The sequence below is a fragment of the Saccostrea cucullata genome, unplaced genomic scaffold, assembly GCF_032062105.1.
Source record: "Saccostrea cucullata isolate Sc308-1 unplaced genomic scaffold, CSIRO_AGI_Scuc_v1 ctg1382, whole genome shotgun sequence".
In the NCBI taxonomy this organism is placed as follows: Eukaryota; Metazoa; Mollusca; class Bivalvia; order Ostreida; family Ostreidae; genus Saccostrea; species Saccostrea cuccullata.
Window position 1 is genome coordinate 56,388 of NW_026931734.1, and position 14,060 is coordinate 70,447.

General features: G+C 35.6%; 1 protein-coding gene across 2 annotated transcripts; it reads right to left on the reverse strand.

Moving 5' to 3' along the window:
• Positions 1-1,028: 1,028 nt before the first annotated feature.
• On the reverse strand, positions 1,029-13,290 carry LOC134233395 (relaxin receptor 1-like). 2 transcript variants are annotated; one of them, XM_062715357.1, is made up of 10 exons: positions 13,082-13,290; positions 9,264-9,583; positions 7,809-7,893; positions 7,482-7,589; positions 3,684-5,729; positions 2,907-2,924; positions 2,649-2,758; positions 1,649-1,726; positions 1,407-1,484; positions 1,029-1,309 (listed from the first exon to the last, which is right to left on the reverse strand). In XM_062715357.1, exons 1-10 carry the CDS (start codon positions 13,269-13,271, stop codon positions 1,154-1,156), a joined length of 3,189 nt encoding a protein of 1,062 aa, XP_062571341.1. In that variant the 5' UTR covers positions 13,272-13,290; the 3' UTR covers positions 1,029-1,153. The 2 variants fall into 2 exon arrangements, with proteins under 2 accessions (XP_062571341.1, XP_062571340.1); XM_062715356.1 differs by lacking the exon at positions 2,907-2,924 and having other exon boundaries at positions 2,649-2,776.
• Positions 13,291-14,060: the final 770 nt, after the last annotated feature.

The window sequence follows — 14,060 nt, forward strand, 5'->3', positions numbered from 1 at the left end:
GTCTTGCAGCCGTTAAACTATCGTCGGAAAACCAAGAATTAGTCGTCCGCAGGTAACCACACCCAAGCAGGACCGTGTGACCCCACCCCCCCCCCCCCCTTCAGCACTTCACGCGATTCAGAACTTGCTGTAAAAACTGCTGCTACAATTGCTGGATGAAAAAATCAGCATAAAAGTGCATAAATTGTTCGCAAGAGACTGAGGAGCTGGTATTCGTGCACGACATTCGTACATTGGAAATCCACCAGCGCTTAGACGTCGCAAAGGACATATGGATTACTTTAGACGGTATGCCCCAAAAATTTGGAGGCGTCGACCATGACATAAACTTCACTTTTCTCTCGCAACACATGAAATGTTTAAATTTTATCAAAACCCTCTAAAATCACTTTTGAAAAAATAAGGATTAAACTGAAAACATACTAGATTATCATGTTTAATCTGAATATGCGTTTCTTTTTTTGTTGAGTATATAAATCAATGGCCAATTGTAACTATGTTAGATGGGAAATTGTAAATCCGTCTTACCTGTGACTCAAATGCATAAAAATTGTTAACGGAAAGCAGGTGAAAAAGTCTTTTTTCCAAGCGTAAAACTTCTTAGTATTTTTGTGGTACTCACTCATAGTGCAACTCATTCAGCTAATTGGTCAGTTGGAAAGTTTCTCGATTAGCGTATAAAGTTATTCTAACGTCAGAAAAATGTTTCCGTCGATCTGTTCAAAATTGAAAAGGCCAACTAGATTGAGATTTTACTATTTTTTTTAACAATATGTGAGCACAGTTAGGTACATTTTTCTCCTTTCACATATAGGTAGATTTCAAAACAATACAGTGACCAACCAAAGGAGAAAGATGTTCCTACTTGCGTTCGTATATTTTAAGGGCTTCAAAGAGTGGGTCGGAGCCTAATGGCAATGGAAATTGGATGATCGTACCCCTACCTACAGTAGAGATCTATATATTCCAAATTTCGTTTCTATTTTTGGTAAAAATAGTATTCCATTAGGGTAAACATATAAGTGAATACGTGCATGCAATTTTTTTTGCTCAATTCACTGGGTTCCGTATTTCACATCATCTTTATTGTTATAATAAAGTAAATAATCAGTTTAATCGATACTGCATGAAGATCTTGACATATATGAAGAGATCAAAATTTTGTTTCCAACTTTATATAAGTTACACCTATTCCATTTGAGTGAGGATCTGTTTCCATTGTCACTCCAACTCTATACGTCTCTGTATTTGTGCTGTTGTCTAAAGTCTCTATGTCCGTTCTTTTACAGGAGCATTTTGAATGCATTGTCTGAAAACAAATTATATATTAATACTGGATGAAAATAATTTCAGAGTAGGAAAATAATCAGGCAGAATTTTTGGGGAGAAATTTGAGAGAGAAAAACCTGCATTGAATCCAGTTTTCTTTGTAATAAGGCACAGTCTTCCATTAAGTTCCTTGATTGATAAGACTCTAATTTTCGCTGAATCAAAAGGATGAAAATTAGCAGTTTTAGAAAATAAGTTGCATAGATATAAACAAAGTCATTCAACAAGTTGAAAACTTTTGAACCCTTAAAACTTAAAATAAAATTTGAGAGAGAGAGAGAGAGAGAGAGAGAGAGAGAGAGAGAGAGAGAGAGAAAACCTGTATAGTTTCCAGTTTTCTTCTCAGTCCAACACACTCCTGTCTCAAGGTATCTGATTTTGAAGCAAGTTTTTCTCGCTATAATATTAAAATTTCTCAATTAAACATATAGTGATTACAAACAGTACTCAAGATCAAAAATCCATAAAACAATACAAAATAGGAGCAGAGCAAACACGGACCTCCAAAACATCAGAGGTAGGAACAGGTGCCATGGAGGAGTGAGCATCCCCTGCCGACCGGTTACACCCGCAGTGTGCTCATTGTCATGATCGGGAAATAACGGAAAAATCCGTCGTCAATTCAGTGTATAAAGAATGGACTTACAGTTGGTATGAAAAACGTTAGTCCGCATATGACTCGATGATAAATTGTATTCGCTGACAAGGTCATTGTATCGACCATAGAACTTAAGAAATAATTACTTTAAACGAGACTGCTGATATTCTTGTTTCATCCACTTGTTTGCCAATAATTCATCTTCTTTCAGAAATTGTTAATACATAGAGCATGCTCTTGCGTATGGAATCAATTGAGATATATAAACTCCATATGCAGGTAATGAAGGTATATTGCTGCATAAGTAAGGGAAGTTGACAATGGAAAAGTGAAGTCATCACGTTTATCATAGAGCTTGGTTCTTAAATTACCATTAACGTCTTTTTCAAGTAAAATATCCAAATAAGAATATATGTATCAGACTCTGTAGTATATTTTACCTCAAGCTCACCAGGATATATATCGTATTGACATGAAAATTGAAATTATCATTGTTAATTGACAAAACGTCATCGATGTATCTAAATGTCGAGTTGAAGGCCTCAGCAGGTGTCTTGCTTGATTGAACATTTACTGGAACCCGCTATGTATCTTTGTTTGTAAGGATGTTTTCAAATGTTTAATCTTATCAAAAAACGATTATAATCATTAATTTAAATAACAAAATTCCATATATTTTTCAACTTGAACTTCTTTTATCATTTTAAACAAAATAAAGTACCTTGTGCTTCATAAAAGCTGTCAGGTTGTAGATGATTGGATTGAGGGCGGAGTTAACAGGGAGGACTATGACAACAATCCAATCATAGACTTCTCCAGACACACTGATACCTCCAAAGGTCAGGAGTCCTGTAAGCAAAACCCTAAAATGATCCAATCATAGACTTCTCTAGACACACTGAAACCCACAAAGGTCAGGAGTCCTGTAAGCAAAACCCAAAAATGATCCAATCATAGACTTCTCTAGACACACTGATACCTCCAAAAGTCAGAAGTCCTATAAGCAAAACCCTAAAATGATCCAATCATAGACTTCTCTACACACACTGATACCTCCAAAGGTCAAGAGTCCTGTAAGGAAAAACTCTAAAATGATTCAGTTATAGACTTCTCTAGACACACTGATACCTCCAAAGGTCAGGAGTCCTGTAATCAAAACCATAAAATGATCCAATCATAGACTTCTCTAGACACACTGAAACCCACAAAGGTCAAGAGTCCTGTAAGCAAATCCCTAAAATGATCAGTCACAGATATGCCATTTCCCAATGTTTAGATTTTTTTACCCTAAAATGATTTAGCCACACATATGTCATCTCCAAATGTTTACTGTCTTAATCCTAAATAGATCCAGACACAGATGTCAACCAAGTTCACATTCTCAATTCTAAAATGATAAATTCACAAGCGTGACGTCCCCAAATAATTCAAATTTCAATCCTAAAACGATGCACATATATGTCATCCCAAAATGTTTATTAAACGATAACTTATTGCAAAAATCAAATCCAGGTTTAAACCTGACCGTTCAAAGAGTTTTAGCCCTTTTTATTGATGAGATAACAATTGTAAACAAACATTATTGAATTACTTTTGCTGATGTTGAGTAAGAATAAGCCTCAAATCAATAGTTTCAACAACGGCATCAAAACCTTTATAAATTTATAATGATGTAATCATTGGAATTGTACTCAAGTCGTAGTGTTTATATTGCAATAAACCTGAAACACTTCATTATGTATAAAAGGTTACAAACCTATCGTTCCGACAGGGATCCAGCAACATATGTCGGTGAGTACTATCGCAGCCAAGCTCTTTGTCAGACTTAACTCCCTTTGCCTCGATCTAGAACAGGTTACACTTCTTCCGACTGTAATCACCTCATAAAAGATTGCAATTTGTCCGATAAAAATACCCAGGAAGAGAAGGAAGTTCAATCCAATGAAAACCGCCATGGAATACTGCCATCCCGAGTTTTTGACAACGGATAGAGGCAACGATATACAGATTCCTGATCGTGCATAGTATCCTTCGAAAAATTTAGACTGCATAGGGATAATTGGTAATATGCTTAAAAATAAGGAAATAAGCCACGAACCTATACACAGGATGATGGCTCTATTTCTTGTAAGGCCTTTTCCCGAGAATGGAAATTTTATGGCGATGAACCTATCCAATGTTATTAAAAAGACGAGAAATGTTGATGTTTCACTAGACATTGTAGCAAGAATTCCCGCGATGGTACAAACATAACTGTGTCTCCAAGAATAGTCTTCTAGTCCATAACGCCCATTATACACAAGGTTTGCTATTGCTAAAATAAAAAGGTACACACCCATTAAAAAGTCAGCCCAGTTTAAGTTCGTAGTCAAAATAAAATGAGCCTGGGCAGACTGTCTTTTAAGGTAGACCATCTTATACCAAAACACCACAAAATTCCCAAAAGCTGCAAACAATGCAATGTACCATATGCCAACATTCAGAATGGGCACAGCTATTAAATTATTGCAAGATGAAATCATATTTTCAGGAGCTATGCACATAATGTCGTATACATTTCTTGGCTTGGCACAACAAAGGGAGAAAAAATCTACCTGCATCAATCTGAGGCTTGACAAACCGTCAAACATCCCTTCTGATACCTGAAAATCATTGTCCTGGAGATACAGGTATCTCAGCTCTTCAAGATCTCGGAAATATCTTCCTTTTAAATATGTTATCTTATTGCTTGATAAATCTAACAACACAAGACTCTGTAGAGCGTAAAACGACTCCAGTTCTATGGTACTAATAAGGTTTTTCTGTAAGTAAAGGTACTGAAGTTTTTCCAAATTTTGGAAGAAGGTTTGTTTTATTGTACGTAGGACATTGTTTGATAGATCTAGAAAACGCAGTTTGACGAGATCTGCAAACGTTTCCTCATGCATCCACGATATGTTGTTGGACTTCAGGTCAAGGTACAGAAGATTGAAAAGATAAGTGAAGTCATCCTGCTGTAGATATGTTATTTTGTTGAAGGACATGTCAATTGTTTTTAAAGACATTACACGTGTCACAAAAACCGGTCTTACTATCCTCACCAGTTGGTTGTTGCTTATCAGTAATGTGTGTGTTCGATCATTCACCGAGTAAGACTTAAGTTCGTTGTAGCTTAGATCTACATGGTTACTTTTAACATCAAGGACGGAGAGTGGCTTGAATATGTTACAGTTCCTAAGGATCAGTATGCTATGGGAGTTTTTTGTTGCATAAGATGGTGGTTGATATTTAACTGTTGCACTGGAGAGCATGTTCCGTTCAAAGTTTACGTACGGTAGGTAGAGAAAAACCGTGGCATTAAACAATTGGAGGTTTCCCATCACATATAAGTACAAAGAATTCGTGAAGAATGAAATTGAATTTGCTTTCAAATTAGTGAATTGTATGAAATTTACCGTTTGGTAGGCTATGTTTAAGGAATCAATGGTAGAATCGGAGACTGTAAGTTTTTCTATTTTGACATTATCTGTGATGTTGAGAGAGCGTATTTGGGATAAAGAAATGTCAAAATGATAAATCCCTCGTCCTATTTTTGAAATATCGATTGTATCACAAGTCACTTTTGATAAGTGGACAAAGTACATGTACTCTTTTGTAGATCTTTTACACAGGCGGGTAACTCCAGTACATGTACAAGATGCTGGACAGAAAGGAATACATATAGTGCTCTTTTCGGGACAAAAAGGGCAAATTAAAAAGACATCTGCGGTCGCTGGTTCTAAAGAATGATCCTTTATCTGACTGTTTACTGCTCCTGATACACCTAAAAAAAACAACAAAAAAGAAAACCATTTCAAAATTATCATATTCTTTAAATAAGATGAACATTTTGTAATGACCGTAGCATCGGTAGTCTGTAGAGTGTTCGATAAGTGTTCTGTATGTCGTGAGTTCAAATCTCGGCCGTGACTGACTTAAGTCGATATCAAAAGATAACATTTATTCCTTCACCATGCGCTCGGTACGTTGAAGTGAAAGTCGCGGGTCTTTCGGATGAGACTGACCCCCCATGTCACGGTAGGCGTTGTGGCACTGTAAAGATCCCTCAATGGTCAAAGTCCGTATATAAGTGCTGAGTAAAAATCAAAAGTCCAACTTTGAAGCCCTTAACCGGTATAGATAGTTTTCAGTAGACCCATATTAACAAGAGTCATTTCCCGTTGGCCGCCATTTTGGGGGTCAAGCAGGTAATTTTCCCTTTTTGTTCTACCAAATATAAGAGGGTATATCAGAAATATTTGGAGAAAAATCGTTATGGAATAAACATTATGAAATAAAGGAGGCTCTAACAAATGTATATTTGTCAGAAAAACAATGCTTCCCAGCCCACAATAGCCAGTATAAGAAGTTAAAGTTGGTTGAATAGTGAAGGAATATGAGCATGTTGACCCACAATATGGCGGCCGAAGGGAAATAACTTGTTAATTTGGGTCTAATGAAAACTATCTATATGGTGAAGTCTCTATCTCAGCGAATGTTCAATTAAATAAAGGCTGCGAAAATTGATAGACACCCGATTTTAATGTTTTTTAATCAGTTTAACTGCTATTAAGCCACCCCCTTTCTTTTCTTTCAATTAATGCAAGATTTATAAATAAATAAATAAAAAAAACAAACAAAAAACAATTACTTATGTATTTCTCAATCTAGTATATTTTTGCTTGTAAAACTAAAACGTAAACAAGTTTTAAAACAAATAACGCCACATGTATGCCGACATGGCCAATCTCACCTTTTTGTATGCCGACATGTAAAATTTCTATATAAAACCAATTTTTTAAAAATCTCACCTTTTTCCGAAAAAGAAAAACTGCATCTTTTTTGTTTTTATCCATGCATCTAAAGAAAAAAATCATCAAATCAGATATTTGTCGATAACATTTTATGAAACTATATAAAACAATCGTGAAATTAAAATTTTTTCATTTTTTTTAAAAATTCTGTCTGCTACAAAATTCGTGTAAAACCTTTTATCTTTAGGATATCCAGGGCCTCCAAAGAGGTCCTGATAACGTCATACATAAAACTGTTGAGATATCCCGATCCCGATCTAATTTATATTCTAGCTAACCCAACTCAAATAGCAGCAACAAAGTTTTCCTCATAAAATAAGTGCATCTATTCTTTAAATTAATAGATAACATACAATCAATCAATCAATCAATCAATCAATTAAGAGGTGCCTCGTTATCATTTTGTCTACAAGAGACGTGCTCATTATTCATGATCATGATGCAATGGAGAGGCCTCTATATATAAATTAACACTTTTTGGATCCAAAAAGACCTCGGTTGTAATTTATGTCCATTTTTTTATTTTAGTTTTAACATTTCTGAGAATGTAAACGAAGATATGAAAAAATCGACAAATGCATTATTCATTAAAGACTCTTGCAACAATCTACAGGATACAAGCATTTTTTAGACTTCATTTAATGGAATTGCATTAAAAAGCACAAAAGCTATCATATAATTAGTATACTTGGCGCATAAATTTAGAAAAAAAGAAGTCTTACATGATTCTTCATCTGACAAATCTCTGCAGTCCTTCAGAGAATTACACACAAGACTTGGTGAGATACACTCTCCACTGGAGCAGCGGAACATATCGAGGGGACAACTATCTGAGAAAAAAAAAAGGACAGGTTAAATTCTGCGATAAACTTTTTGCCTTGGTAATACATGTATATGTATAATGAAATGTAATCAATTTCTTTGATAACAATCATTAACGTTTCAAGTACGAACCGAAATACCGTAATACTGTTTGCCTCTATAGTAAACTTTAACGATTAAATGACTCTTCGACCCTGAAACCACAATCTGCAGCAAAATGAGCTCACCATTGCATATTCCTTCTGTGATACTGATGTTGTCTATATGTATTACATTGTCTCCTTTAAATCTGAACCAAGCTCTGAACATAATCTAAATTAAAGTCAAAATTACAGTCAACAGTATCTTGTAATATTTTATTCATTAGGCCAGCATTTTTTTATTTTTAGGTTTACGAACATCAGAATGAAAAAGTCCCGTAGGAGGAGGAAATAAAAAAAAAAAAAAATTATATTTTGGATACATTATCGACTTTTCTACATTAATTTTTGCTTCTTTTTTTATGCTCTCCTAACAGGCTTCTTGCCACTGGACACATAAGGGTTACAAAGGGGAAAATACAACCTTTAATTGTTTATTTCATCATCTACCAGTTGGGGGCAGTGATATAAATCTTTTGATGTTGGACAAAATACAGATTTTTTTTAAAAAAATCAATTTTTTAAAATCTCTTTTAATATATCTTCATTTTTGTTTTTAATGTGTGTTAGGTAGAAATTATTCTAAAATATTAATATATTCGAGACCTATAAAAGTAATAATTCCTTTCATAAAACAGACAGGGAGTATTCCCAAGGAGTATTGAGGAGTAGGGTGGAATTTTTTTTAATTAAGTGTAAAATAATTTTTCTGGCTGCCATAAACGATACTACATGCCTGTATATATTTGTATATTATTGTTTTTAAATAGTTGAAATATTTTATTTCTTTAGGCTATTGTTTATTTCTTCATCAAATGGACTTAACTTCTCCCATAGTTTTATTCATTACATCTGATGCAAAAGCCACCCTTTTCTGAAGAATGATGCTAAGACTGTAAGCTATGACAGAAACCTAAACAATGTCTCTGACAATAGCTACCATGGGCAGTTTTAAACCTCTGGGAGGAAAATAATTTACAATTACAGACAGTTACTTTTGAATACGGATACATAATTATCTCACCACCATGTCACTTTGCAACAAAGTCGTCAGCATTTTATTGTTCTCTGAATGAAACGTTTTACTCTTTCGATAAATATTTACATTAAACCAAGCTTTAGTGCTGCTATGGACTTGACACAAATCTCCCTTCATTACCCGCCATGTTCATTTAAAACCGGAAGTACGAGTTGTAAATTTGAAATCTCGGACTCAAATTTGACATCGGAAAGAAAAAAATCTGTTTTTCTCAATTTTATTTTTTTTCTGAAAATTCAAAAACTTGAGCGGCGGGTTTGTAAACCTAAAAATAAAAAAATGCTGGCCTTACTAAAAATAAATTTTAAAATGGTGGACAGAAATATTTTTCAAGATAAAGGAACTCGAATCCGATGGGTGTGTAAGAAGACAAATGAGTTAATACCCAGGCAATGATAAGTATAGTTTTTTCAGATACTTAGTATTTAAATACCTCTGCATTTTACATATAACATGAATTAAACAGCCTTTCTTTATAAAAGAAAAAAGTTTGTTACACTTACCCTGAAATTTGGAATGAGTGGAAGATTCACAGATTGTGTACCACTTGTCCATTCCTCTGAGCGGTCTGTCGACCAACGATCACCGTGTTCCATCAAGAATTTGTCATTCCTACTCTGAGTGAGTTTTTCTAGATAGGATACAATGAGGAAAGAATGGCCCTTTATGGCGTAGGAATAACGAAGGCATCGGTAAAGGAAGAAGGCTGGCAGCTCCTCGCTCAGTATGTAGGAAGTATAGAAGGTCCTATATTTATCACTTTCAGGGCGCCCAACGTTCCGGTTACTAGATGTCATAACAAACCCATGTAGTCCAGAAAGACCTAAGAAAAACCATAACAAGAGGCCCATGGATAATGCTTCACAGGCACTTTGATTAAAGAAATAAGAATTCAGTAAAGTATTGAAAAGTGTTATATGAGTAGTCCAAACCTACCCCCTCGGGCTGACGACTTTACTAGCATGCTTCATATTAATACGACTATTCATTGCTTTATCTGTTCTTGAGAAGATATTCTAAATATTTCATATATGTTCTCAGGCAAAACTTAGAAAGCCTAACAGACTCCGCCATGAACAGCACAAAAAGGAAAAGGGAAATCCAGACGTCATGATTTAAGTTAAACATAGTTACCTAATTTACACTACTTTGGATACTTCTGTATTATAATATTCTTACAATGACTTTGGGTATTATTATTCTTACATACTCAAAGTCAACGTGAATAAGATACAATATAGCTTTTAAGCGAATTTGCTATAAGCAAGTTTTACTGTATATTATGTATAACTTTGATCCTTTGTTATGCAAAATTTGCCAGATATGTGTTCAGGTGACATGAAGGAGTAAATATCCCTTGTGGACCGACCACACCTGCTGTGCACCCATGCTACGATCGGAACATACAGAAAAATACGTAGACAATTCAGTGTGAAAATTCAATTTATACTCATTCTTAACGATCTTCCCTGACAAATTAATCCCATTTACCTAAGGATCTTTTTGGCAGGTGTGTTTGAAATAAAATTCCAGTAGCTTTAGACAATAAGAAGAAATTGTGAAAAGTTCTTGAGGCCAAGGACAGACTATCTACAAATTTTGTTCAGAAATGCTCACTCGAACCTTTGTCTCAGGTGAGCTATTAAAGTCTGAATTCCCTGAGTGAAAGAAAAACACTCATGAATTTTACATAGAATAAAAGAACAAAAGGCCCACGGGCCTTATAGGTCACCTGAGTATCGTGTAACAACTTTCAAACAAATAACTTTGGTTCGTGTTTTAAATAAGAGGCCATAAAATTTACAATTCATAATTTTGAAAGAGGCACCATTGCTTATCATAATTATAAACTTAGCATGCTTACTCTATTAATTAATTCCCAGAGGTTGATCAGAGTAACAAAGAGAAAATGCACTTCCACTTTATAACCAGTTTGGCACCTCACCCCAAAGGAACCACGGATCCAGGGGCCATATATTTCAAAATTTTGCAAATTTTATCATAAAATGGTTGATTGTTACCAAAGAGCAGATTTCAAAGCATTAATTTATTTTCAGACTATGTAACCCCCCCACCCCGCCCCACCACCCCGACCCAGGGATGGGGGGCATTAAAAAAATAACTATTTTGCTAGATGCACCTTTCTTCATCATAAATATATATACTTGGATCATTGGCATAAAACCCAGGAGCAAAGGAAAAGATTTTCAAAGAATTAATGTATTTTCACTAAATCTACTGTAGATCACTAAATTTTCGCGATACCTTATTTTAGTGAGATAGTCATTGACTCTTTATAAGCGAGATATAATTTTCACGAATTGTTGTTTTTCCTGTATGTAATCGTAAGGAATACTTTTAAACGCGAGAATGAAATTTTCGCGAGCTCATTGTCTCGCGTAATTACGCGAAAATAAAGTTTTCGTAAATAAAAATTTCGTGAATGATTTACAGTATATAGCCTCTCCCTAGCACTAGAACCCCTGATCCTGGGGCCATAAAATTCACAATTTTGGAAGAGGCACTCTTGCTCATCATAACTATGTGCTGAATTAGTTAATTTAATACCCAGAAGCGGAGAAGAAGATTTTCAAAGAATAAATGCATTTTCACCATATAATCAATAGAGTCCCACCAGAACCCCTGACCCTGGGGTCATAAAATTACAATATTGGAAGAGGCATTCTTGCTCATCATAACTATGTACTTAGTTAGTTCATTTAATACCAAGAAGCAGAGAAGAAGATTTTCAAAGAATGAATGCATTTTCACTATATATTCAATAGAGCCCCGCCCTAACACCAGAACCCCTGGCACTGGGGCCATACAATTCACAATTTTGGAAGAGGCACTCTTGCTCATCATAACTATGTACTTAGTTAGTTAATTTAATACCCAGGAGCAGAGAAGAAGATTTTCAAAGAAATAATGCATTTTCACTATATAATCTATATAGCCCCGCCCTGCACTAGAACCCCTGACCCTTGGGCCATAAAATTCACAATTTTGGAAGAGGCACTCTTGCTCATCATAACTATGTACTTAGTTAGTTCATTTAATACCCAGAAGCGGAGAAGAAGATTTTCAAAGAATAAATGCATTTTCACTATATAATCAATAGAGCCCCGCCCAAACACCAGAACCCCTGACCTGGGGCCATAAAATTCACAGTTTTGGAAGACGCACTCTTGCTCATCATAACTATGTACTAAGTTAGTTTATTTGATACCCAGGAGCAGAGAAGAAGATTTTTAAAGAAATAATGCATTTTCACTATATAATCTACATAGCCCCGCCCTAGCACTAGAACCCCGATCCTGGGGCCATGAATTTCATAATTTTGGTAGAGGACTCAATGCTCAATACATTCATGCCAACAGTTTGCCTGCTTGATGTCCAGGAGTAAAGGAGAAGATTTTTAAAGATTGCAATAATTTTAGTGGTTTTGGCCCCACCCCCAGGCCCCAGGGGGGCAGGGACCATGACAGTTATAATTTATGTTTCCCTTTACCCATAGATGCTGTATACCAAATTTGGTTGAAATTGGTTCAGTGGTTTCAGAGAAGAAGCTGAAAATGTTCAAATGTTAACACACGACGGACGACGAACGACGGACGACGACGGACGAAAACAGATAGCAATAGGTCACCTGAGTTACTCAGGTGACCTAAAAAGTGAGCAAGCTCACATACCCCACGCACCTTCAAAAGTCGAAGTGCTGAAATTCCCGGACAAAATAAAGGAATCGGAATCTCCTGGTAATATGCACTTCTACACATTGTGTCCTAAATATTTGCAAAGTTTGACGAAATTGTGTGCAGCGGTTTATGAAGAGTTGTGCTGACAAACTGTTCATCTATATATTCAAGATATAGCCAAAAATCTAAGAAGAAAAGTGCGGAAATCCCCCCCCCAAATAAAGGAATCGGAATTTCCTAGTAATATGTATATCTACACAATGTGTCCTAAATATTTGCCAAATTTGACGAAATTGTGTGTAGCGATTTATGAGGAGTTGCACTGACAAACTGTTCATCTCTATATTCAAGATATCGCCAAAAATCTAAGTGGAAAAGTGCAGAAATTCCCAGAAAAAATAAAGGAATCGGAATCTCCTGGTAATATGCACATCTATACATTGTGTCCTAAATATTTGCCAAGTTTGACGAAATTGTGTGCAGCGGTTTATGAGTAGTTGCGCTGACAAACAGGACTGACTGACTGACTGACACTCTGACTGACGGACTGACTGACTTGTTGCGTGGGGTATAAAAAAAACATAGGGGCTAAGTGTGATTCGCCATTTGAATACAGATTATACCTTTGACATTGCCATGTTGCCATTTTTCGTGCAAACCATGTCGTGAAAATGGATCGGCATGCTTGAATCCCAGGCTTACATTACACGTGTCTTGGATGTCTGTAGAGGTGGGGAGGTGTGGGCAAAGGTTCCAATACTTGTTACTGCCTACCGGGGAGGAAAAATTTCTGCTTGCTGTCCAGCCACACATGTTTTGCTCAAAATCACAGTCAACTGCAAATACACAATTTCTTAAGTTAGTATGACGAGGTCACTCAGGTAGATTTCTCTTGATTCATGGCACCTGATCCCACCTCTGATTTTTTGGAGATCGGTGTTTGCTCTGCTCCTATTTTATATTATTTTATGGACTTTTGATCTTTAATACTGTTCGTTATCTCTATATGTTTCATTAGAAGTACGCTCTTTACCTATGTATATACCACAGAATCTCTCCTCAGCATTTACAAAAAAGATTAATAAATATTAGTAAAACTAAGTTTTTAACTATTATCTCCATACATCTCATGTATAAAATAACATTTTATATACACTTTGTAAAGCAGCCGTTTTTCTTCCAGCACTTCAAATCCACGAGTATTTATAGTTGCATACTGACATCAACATAACAGTACTACATCGCTTTATTGCCCCTTCTCTCCTTTATATTACCATACGCCATTGATTTGATAAATAGTTGGACTAATAAGGTAAACCTTTGCGGATGAAGTAAGCATCCTCTAGAGCTTCGAGTCCTTAAATGGCCGTTTTTCACTCTGTGAACCCGCTAAGGAAGCCACCAATCAAGATTCTTTCCATCCGACAATGATGCAATGACATAGTATTACATATCAATAAAACTATATTAAACTTAATCATAACTTTACATTTTTTATGCGCCCGAGTCGATAGATCCGAGGCGTAGGTATATTGTTTTTGTCCTGTTTGTTTGTCTGCTTATCTGTCTGTCTAGCTCAACTTTGATCTTCGCCATAACTTT